Consider the following 10,231-nt stretch of genomic DNA (forward strand, 5'->3'; position numbering starts at 1 on the left):
AAAAAAAAAAGAAAGAAAAATCTGTTAGCTCTAGTAAATACATGTGAAAAGAAACCAATAATCTAAGTAAATGTACTATAACCTCTCAGAGAAAAAAAAATTTCAATAGAAGAATCTACACAGACACAGCAAAGGGGAAAACCGTAAGAATCTGCCAGTGATTCTTCCCCAAGGCTACAGAAAGAAGTTGCCTTCAACCACCAGATTTCAGTATTCTTAGCTGCTTTTCAGATATCATCCTACAACACAGATCAGAGGGAAGGAATACACTAGGAGCCCAAATATGGGCTTTTAGGTTAAATTCCAAGTTTTGTTTTGTTTTTTTTATTGTTACTTTTTTTTAGTAAATGTTAGCTGTGTACATTAATGCAATCATGGAGTACAGTGTGGTGTTTTCATATACAATTTGAAATATTTTCATCAAACTGGTCAACATAGCCTTTATGTCATTTTCTTAGTTATTGTGTTAAGACTTTACGTTCTACTTTTAGAAAGATCCACTTGTACCCTTGAAAGATAAACCATACAGGTGATCCCTCCAATCACCCTCCCTCCACCCATCCACTCCCCTCCCCTCCCCTCCCCTTCTCCTCCCCATATTCTTAAAATTCCAAGCTTTTAAACACTTGCAATAATTTAAATTTATAACAGAATGGGATGCGCGCCCATAGCTCAATGGTTAGAGCCTAGGCCCCGTGCACCAGGGGTGGCAGGTTTGAACCTGGCCTGGGCCTGCTTAACAACAACAAAAAACAACCAAAATCCTGGTTTCAAAATGGGCAAAGGACTTGAATAGGTATTTCTCCAAGGAAGATAGAAAGATAACCAACAAGCATATGGAAAAGACGTTCAAGATCAGTAGTCAGGTAAATGCAAATGAAAGTCATAATGAGGGCTCGGCGCCTGTGGCTCAAGTGGCTAAAGTGCCAGCCACATACACCTGAGCTGGCAGGTTCAAATCCAGTCTTGGCCCGCCGGAAACAATGACGGCTGCAACCAAAACACAGCCGCGCGTTGGCGGGCGCTTGTAGTCCCAGCTACTTAGGAGGCCAAGACAGGAGAATTGCTTGAGCCTAGGAGTAGGAAGTTGCTGTGAGCTATGATGTCACAGCAGTCTACCCCGGGCGACAGCTTAAGGTTCTGTCTCAAAAAAAGAAAAAAAGTCATAATGAGGTATTACCTCACACCCACTGAGATGGCCACTCTCAAAACCAAACAGAAGATACTAAGTTTGGCTAGGCATTCATAGCTCAGTGATTAGGGAGCCGACCACATGCACCAGGCCTGGTAGGTTCGAACTGGCCTGGGCCTGCTAAACAACAACAATGACAAAAATAGCTGGGCGTTGTGGCAGGTGCTTGTAGTCCCAGCTACTGTAGTCCCAGGCAAGAGAATTGCTTGAGCCCAAGAGTTTGAAGTTGTTGTGAGCTATGACGCTACAGTACTCTATGGAGGGCGACAAAGTGAGACTGTCTCAATAAAATAAATAAATAAACAAAACAGTATGTAAGGCAAATTAAACTTGTCTGCTGGTCAGATGTGGGTTCCAAGCTTTCAGGTTCCATCCTACGTATAGCTGGCCCAGGCTGGTTTGAACCCACCAGCCTTGGTGTATGTGGCCGGCACCACAACCACTGTGCTACAGCACTAAGCCCCATCCAATGGTATAAATCAGTGGTTCTCAACCTTTCTAATGCCATGGCCCTTTAATATAGTTCCTGTGGGTCGCAACCCACAGGTTGAGATCTGCTGGTATAAATGGATAAGTCTAGTTACCGTAACTTAACATGATAATCATCAAAAGTCCTCTGGCTCACCAACATTTTTCTGTATTAAATAATTTAGTTCTCAGATTTTCTAAGCACATCCTACCCTTCTGGAATTTATCTTTTGGACTGTAAATATTCAGAAGCACAGGGCTGCTTTTTCTTATGAGCTCAGGCTTTTGAGCCTACAATGCTGAAGGATAGATTCCCAAACCACTGTTAACACTCGAAGTCTGCCCCTCTGAATGCCTTGCGCCATTCTCCTCTAACACACACAATAGGCTGTCTTTTCTACTTTTTTTAAATAGGCTGCCTTTTTCAATGAGTTTTGATACAATAACACAGCAGCATCCCTTTAATGAGACAGGTCTTGGGGAAATGACTTAAAACTAGAGTATTTTATACAATTCTATACAGGAGAAAGCAAAATGCAAGATTTTATGATCAGTTTATAGGGTTCAAATGAATTTCATCAATTATTTATCTATATAGCATACTAAAAGAAATCAAAAAAGTTAAAAGGTTTTCATCCATGTCACAGAGCTGCAAAGCTGAAGCCAGAAGCTAACTTTCCTGATTTCCTAAACTGCCTGGTTTTTCATTTTAATATGTAAATATTCCAGACTGTTTGAATTATATCTTGCTAGGCAGATAAATATATAAAATGCTTCTACTTATTACTGTGAATCAGAAAATTCAGAAAGCCTAAAAACAGCCAATTACATAACCATTGCTTTCCTTAAATTGATTTCAAACAGGTAATATTAAAAGAAACATAATCTGAGCCTTTTAATCAGGTCAAAGAACTTGAACACTGTAAATTTAAAATATACACCACCTAAATTTAAAACTAGGGCATATGAGATTAACAGGCTGAATAATAATACCTGGAAAAGGGAAATGCCCAAGGACCATTACCATCTGAAGTAGTAATAATATCTAGCAATTATCAAGGGCAGTATTTACTAACATGTATGAGGTATTAAAGTTAAGTACTCTACATGAATTTTAATTGTAATCTGCACAATAACTTTATGAAGGTCCTTATAAAAAATGAGAAAGCTGAGGCCTAGAGAACATAAGTAATTTATCTAAGATTAATAAAAATAATCTATATCATTTCTACATATCTGTTAACATATTTTAAAAACCTATACCATCGGCTCGGCGCCTGTGGCTCAAATGGCTAAGGCGCCAGCCACATACACTTGGGGTGGCAGGTTCAAATCCAGCCCAGGCCCGCCAAACAACAATGACGGCTGCAACCAAAAAATAGCCAGGCACTGTGGCGGGCACCTGTGGTCCCAGCTACTTCCGAGTCTGAGGCAGGAGACTCGCTTGAGCCCAGGAGTTGGGGGTTGCTGTGAGCTGGGATGTCACAGCACTCTACCCAAGGGACAGCTTGAGGCTCTGTCTCAAAAAAAAAACCTATACCATCTATCTAGATCTATGATTTTAAAACCCATATGCCTTGCTGTTAAGTTTCCTTTTTAAGATTACCTTCAATTTATTTTCATTTTTTGAAATAAAACTTTATACAAAAAACAATTCAAAATTAGTGAAATGAGTTTACCCAGCCTTACAGAACAGTATATTTACAACTTGCATTTAAAGAAAGCTTTTCTACTTGAGTTTATAAACTGGCTACCCACCTTGACATTAAAATTAGTTAAAATGTTCTTAAGTCACTGATAATGAATGTGCCAACAATATATTTCACCAATACATATTTAACCAACCTGCTTTCACAAATGTTCAACCAAAATGATAGGAGTAAATTGGTATCATACACCTAAGAAATTAAAACTTTAAAGAGATACCATATTTTTAGCATTTCAAGACGTGCCTCACACAGCTAAAGTCACCATTTCTCATCCTTTTTGATCATTTAATTTTAATATTAAGCATCTGGAGGATGAAACAGCATTTGCAAATCATTATTTGTCTGCAAGTACCTGACAGAATGATTAATTCAACAGCCACATGCTAATCAAAGTTTCTTTACTCTTTACATACGTATGTAATCCAAGATTACTTTCTTTTAAAAAATGCACTATTACTATGCTAAAATCATTACCATTGATTGGTGAGAATTTGCTTAACAGCTTGTCTGTGATAACAAAAGGCTATTAACCTACCTGTCACTGCTGGTACTACTGCTGCTGCTGATTGAATCACTACTGGAGGATCTACTTCTAGAGCCGCTGCCGCTAGGGGACCTTGTGGGTCTAGACGCTTGGCTAGCCAGTCTCTGAGGAGACTGATTTCTAGACTGGGATGAATGTGGTGACCGACTCCTGCTGTGCTGGTAATTCCGCTCTGGCCTTCTGCCTCGTACCTCCCGGGTAATATCATCCCTGTAGATATCCCTGTGTACCACACTGGGCAGTGTAAACTGCTCCCGAGCCCTAGGTTCGTATCGGGGGTCATGAGCATCAAAGCGGTTTGGACTTCGACTCCGAGAAGTATAATAGAGCCCATGCTGTAAAGTCCGCTCTCGAGGATCTCTATAGTAATCCTGATCGTAATGTCTTGTCCGATCAAATCCTCCCGTCCCCCGTTCATGGTGTCCATAGGCACTATGTTCATAAGCACGCTCCCTGTTATCTGAAGCCCTGCATTTAGGAGGGGGGAAAAATATTTAATCAGAAAGGAGCAAGCAAAACTAAAAGCAAGTCATGCAAACATTCACTTCAGCACTGTCTCTGTCATTGCAACTGGTCATTTTTTAAACAGCATTAATCTACTAAGCAAACACTAACAAGCTTAACATTTTACTGGACTCCAAAAATTATTTTCACAACTGAGCAATCATAACTGTATATTGGGCTTTCATGACTAGTGTTCTCCAGGTCAGTTGTTCATTTTAATAGGGATTTTCTGATTTGTATTAAAAAATGCATATATTATCTCTTTTTCACTTAAAGTTTAATGGAATAAGAGACTGCCGTTTTAATATCAAAGTTTCTTATACTTTCATCTAATTAAAATACATACCTTCTATTTACTTACAAATTAACATTAGGCCACATTCCCACACTACATTTTTCCTTTTTTTTTTTTCTTTGAAACAGAGTCTCAAGCTATTGCCCTGGGTAGAGTGCTGTCACATCATAGCTCACAGCAACCTCAAACTCTTGGGCTTAAGCGATTCTCTTGTCTCAGCCTCCCAAGTAGCTGGGACTATAGGCACCCAGCTACAGGCTATTTTCTGGATGTAGCTGTCATTGTTGCCTGGCAGGCCCAGGCTGGATTTGAACCCTCCAGCTCCGGTGTATGTGGCTGGCGCCTTAGCCACTGAGTTACAGGCGGCAAGCCTCCACACTACATTTTAACACAGACATGAAAGCCCTGCTGCAGTTCCCAAAGGAGGAAGGACATTCAGGGAACTCCAGAAAAAAATTTCTAGCTGTAACTTTTTCCCATTAACTTTTGACTGCTTAGGTAATTATAAAAAATTACTAAACTACACACAACTACACAGCAGCGCCCAAACAATTCCATTTAATAATAAAAATGAAATCTTTATAAAAAAATCCAGACTGTCAATATTGAATCACCACATGCTAGTCTATGTAAATTTAACTAAGAATAAAAGTTATTTTCTCTCCTTGTGCTATCAAATTCCACATAATTTCTAAAATGCCCACTCCATGATTCAATTGGATAATGGATGCACTTAACAGTTACAGGAAATATGCTCTCTTAGCTTTAAGCGAGGCAATGTTGGGGAAAGTAAGGTACTCTAAAGTTGCTTAATTTAGAAATACTATAGTAAGATGTCAATATTTTTCAGCCAAAGAATATAAAAGTATTGCAAAAGAGACTGAAGAATCATGAAAGACAAAGAATTAGAATCTCTTCAAAAAGGATTATCTAGCAAAATCTTAAAACAATACTATGTCCCTCCCTAATCCACGCCTAGATTCCCAGTATCTTTCCACTAAGAATCATTTTTACCCACCATTTGTCTTAGTAGCAATCCCACTTTCCCAGGCTAGTTTTGGTTTTTTTTTTTTGCTTATGAAAAGCAACTGGTATGACAAAAAATTTAGTAATCTTTCCTACTTAAATGTACAAAGTGACCTTCTCCTTTTTTATTCACTATAATTCTGAAATTTGGATATTTCGCTGCCTAACAAGAGGGATTCCTTCAAGACTTAAATTTTCATAAATAATTCATTTAGTACCTTATCAATATTAAATCAGTGAAAGCCATTATTAATGATATAACAGAAGCAATAGGCAAAAGTTCTAGGAGAATTACTGCTACAGTGCTACAGCTGCTATTTTATAAATACGCAAAAGTTCTTATCCATTATGAAGATAAAGAAGGCAGGCACAAGAGCTAGCAGAGCTGAAATCTAATGGCTATTCTCTGATTCATCTATTAGTACTAAATACTTCTAGAGTTAGTGGGGGGGGGGTTGGCTTGGGTTAGGAGAGGGGCTAATATACACAGGTCAGGACATACCAACCTTTTCCAAGTGTGGAAACACGACCTATAATCCCAATTAAATCTAGGGAGAGAATTGTGAACATAACTTCCCCAATTTTGGCCCCTCTTACGGGGGTAATCCACCTTCTTAATGGGCAAGGGTGTCAAATGATATTTAGATGAACCACAAGGAAAAAAAAAATCTTAGTGACCAGACAAAATAATTCCACTGGAAGCAAGAAGTCCCAGACAAACTGTAACTCTCAAACCCCCAGACTTCTTTCTTGAAATAGTAGACAATTATAAATTGATCCACATTCATAAAAATCTCCAGCCCTAAGTATGACTCAGATAGCAGGCAGAAGAGGAAATATTCTCTACAATTCCAACAAATGAAGGCACAGCTGCTCGCCAACAGTTCGCTTTTGTAGCCATCCAGCCTAGTCAATTTTTATTGCTGTATCCACAACTGATCACCACCATGTATTTAAAGCTAAAGTACCTTTAGCTGGACATGCTTAAAAAATGATACAGTGATCCTCTTCCCCTGGGCTAATGTAGACTTGACAGCATGACATCCCATCCATTCCAGCAATTACAAAAGAATGGCTATATTCCAGAATTTAGGAAAGTCCATCATCTCAATTTTCCCCCAATTCCATCAAGGAGTATAATTCCAACAACACAGAAATTGTGTAGATCCAAAATGGAAAAATCAAGCACCAACTTCTCTCTTCTTCATCCAAGTACACATTTCCATGTTAAAGTATTGTTTGTTTGTAGAATCCAAGTGGTTGAATCATTATGATCTTCTAGAATTTGTTGTGACAATCCAATTCATTTGTACACTTTCTGTAGTGAAAATGGAGAAGCAGATATCAACCCTAAAACAATCTGTAGGCTCTAATATTCCGGAAATATTCCATATAGTATGACCACAAAATCCAAATAGCTCCATCAGGTAGAAAGGATATATCCAAGAAAGCACTTAACATTATCCAAGAGAAGGAATAATTCATTCTAGATGACAGGTAACTCCAAAAATGATGCTGCTGTAGGAAATCTTCCACCACTTTGTATCTCAAGAGTAGATATCCAATCAGCTGCAGGAAATATCCTCTATGATTCCATAAGATACCAGCCACTGGGATAGAAATCGCTTCCGTTTCCAACCCAAAATGGGAAACATTGAGAATGCCCAAAATTTTAAATCCATCTGGGGCCCCTAAATACGAGTTTCTGTTTCTCACCATATCAAATACAAAATACCTGCCTACAGAAACCTTGGAACTTACCCATCGAGTCTCCGCTCATAACGTCCTTCTCGTGCATGAAGTGATGGTGGGGGGCCATAAGCAGGCCCTCCACCACCTCCTCTGAACCCAGAAACCTCTCTACTACGAGATGCTATGGAAACTGTATCATCCAATCCCCGAGCAGCACTCGGAATGGTGCCTGGTTCATTATAATCCGTGCGTAGGTCTCTATCTCCCATTTTGTTGACTGAGTTGTGAGCTTTCTGTGCACTTTTGATGTCCACAAAATCCACAAAGGCAGCCACTCCTCCTTCAGATCCCCTCTTGGGGAGAATTTTGACACTTTCCACGCGGCCATATCTGGAAAAAACAAAGTCAAGGTTATTGTTGCATGTCAATAATTTTTGAAAACAAGTTTTTAAAATGTTTATTTTTCATATTTACATTATGTGGTATAAGAGATAAGAGAGGGGTTACAAAGTGACTTGGACATTACCTAACAAATGCAAACAATGTAACCTAATCACCTATAACCCAACCCAACACTGAAATAAAAAAATTAATAAAAATTAAATGTCAGTGGCGCCTGTACCTCAAGCAGCTAAGGTGCCAGTCACATACACTGGAGCTGGTAGGTTTGAATCAGCCTGGGCCTGCCAAACAATGACAACTACAACCAAAAAATGGCCAAGCATTCTGGCAGGCGCCTGTAATCCCAGCTACCAGGGAGGTCGAGGCAAGAGAATAGCTTAAGCCCTTAAACAAGTTTAAGGTTGCTGTGAGCTGTGACGCCACAGCACTCTCCCCAGGGTGAGAGCTTAAGGCTCTGTCTCAAAAAAAAAAATAAAAGTTAAAAAAAAAAATTAAATGTCTCTCTTTTATACTTAAAATTTTTCTCTATGGCACAAATATATGTACCACATTATTATATTATTCTTATTTCTTATTTACTCAACTACCCATAACCTTTCTAGAATGCTTAGCTGAAATGTGCCTCAGAGGTTTTCCAGGAATTTTTATATTCTTTTTTTGAGACAGAGTCTCGCTTTGTCACCCTTCAGTAGAGTGCTGTGATGTCACGGCAACCTCCAGCCCCTGGGCTTAGGCGATTCTCCTGCCTCAGCCTCCCAAACACCTGGGACCACAGGCACCCGCCACAATGCCCGACTATTTTTTTGTTGTTGCAGATTGGCCAGGGCTGGGCTCAAACCCGGCACCCTCAGTATATGGGGCCAGAGGAGTCCAAGACTCTGTCTCTTAAAATAAAAAAAAGAGAGAGAGAGAAATCCTGCACATTTCATTAGGAGTTAATAAATTATGCCTTATATACTTACAATATGGTATTTTAGAAAAGCAAGAGCAAGCACTTTTTTTTTGAGACAGTCTCACTTTGTCAACCTCAGTAGAGAACCGTGGCATCACAGCTCACAGCAACCTCCAACTCCTGAGCTCAAGTGATTATCTTGCCTCTGCCTCCCAAGTAGCTGGGACTACAGGCAACCCCCACAATGCCCAGTTATTTTTAGAGGTGGGGTCTCGCTCTGGCTCAGGCTGGTCTTAAACCTGTGAGCTCAGGCAATCCACCCACCTCAGCCTCCCAGAATGGTAGGAGGACAGACACAAGCCACTTGCGCCTGGCCCAAAGGTAAGTTTAGAAATATCATATCACCCAGACATTCCACTCCAAAACAAATTGAAAACTGAGACTCTGTGCTCACCAATTTTCAGGGCAACATTATTCACAATAGCCGAAACGTAGATACAATCGAAATGTCCATCAATAGATAAATCGATAAACAAAATGTGGTATGTATATATAAATGGAATATTATAAGACATGAAAGGAAAAGAAAGTTCTGATGCACACACAAGAAGGATAAACTTTGAAAACATTATAACAGCAAAATAAGCTGGACACACTGCTGGTCTGAGTGCAGTGGTGTTTACAACTAATTGATCGTAATCAGTTACAGATTCCTTTGTTTCTTCTTCACTCCTACTGCTTCAATTGACTAGCCTTAAAAAGGGGGGGAGGGTGCCTGGACACAAAAGAACAGTATATGATTCAGCTTATAAGACATAGGTACCTATGAGACAAATTCAGAGACAGAGGTTACCAGGAGCTGGAGGAAGACAGGAACGAGGAGTTATTGCTTAAAGGGTGTAGTTTCCATATGGCATGATAAAAAATTCTAGAAATACTAATCATAATTACACAACATTGTAAATGTACTTAATGCCAGTATACACTTAAAATGGTTAAAATGTTTGTTTTAGATAGAGTCTCACTATGTCACCCTCAGTAGAGTGCCGTGGTAGAGTGCCATAGTGTCACAACTCACAGAAACCTCCAACTCTTAGGCTTAAACGATTCTCCTGCCTCAGCCTCCCAAGTAGCTGGTAGACTACAGGTGCCCACCACAACACCCGGCTATTTTTTGTTAGAGTTGTCATTGTTGTTTAGCTGGCCCAGGCCAATTTCGAACTTGCCGTCCTTGGTATATGTGGCTGGAGCTGTAACCACTGTGCTACAGGCACAGAGCCAAAAATGTTTTATTTTATATTATATAAATTTTTCCCTTCAATACATACAGAACTCATATTGATTTTTCTCCTATCTAAAAAAAAAAATTAAAAGAATGAAAGGAAAGAGGGAAGTAGGAACCAACTCCCCACCTAAAAAGTCAGTTAGGCTTGGTGCCTGTGGCTCAAGTGGCTAAGGCACCAGCCACATACACCTAAGGTGGCGGGTTCAAATCCAGCCTGGGCCC

At 39.6% G+C, this 10,231-nt stretch overlaps 1 protein-coding gene across 3 annotated transcripts in view; it reads right to left on the minus strand.

Moving 5' to 3' along the window:
- SPEN (spen family transcriptional repressor) overlaps positions 1 to 10,231 on the minus strand; it is a 114,100-nt gene that overhangs the window by 68,010 nt on the left and 35,859 nt on the right. Inside the window, exons 2-3 of one of the 3 annotated variants that reach the window (XM_003783878.3) lie at positions 7,500 to 7,820; positions 3,905 to 4,381 (exon numbers count right to left, since the gene is read on the minus strand). In XM_003783878.3, the coding sequence (XP_003783926.1) occupies positions 3,905 to 4,381; positions 7,500 to 7,820 (798 nt within the window). Of the gene's footprint in view, positions 1 to 3,904; positions 4,382 to 6,244; positions 7,821 to 10,231 lie in introns of all 3 variants that reach the window. The other 2 variants (XM_023509745.1, XM_023509744.1) reach the window with 2 other exon arrangements.

Source organism: Otolemur garnettii, unplaced genomic scaffold (assembly GCF_000181295.1).
Source record: "Otolemur garnettii isolate 467f Iridium unplaced genomic scaffold, OtoGar3 scaffold00009, whole genome shotgun sequence".
Lineage (NCBI taxonomy): Eukaryota > Metazoa > Chordata > Mammalia > Primates > Galagidae > Otolemur > Otolemur garnettii.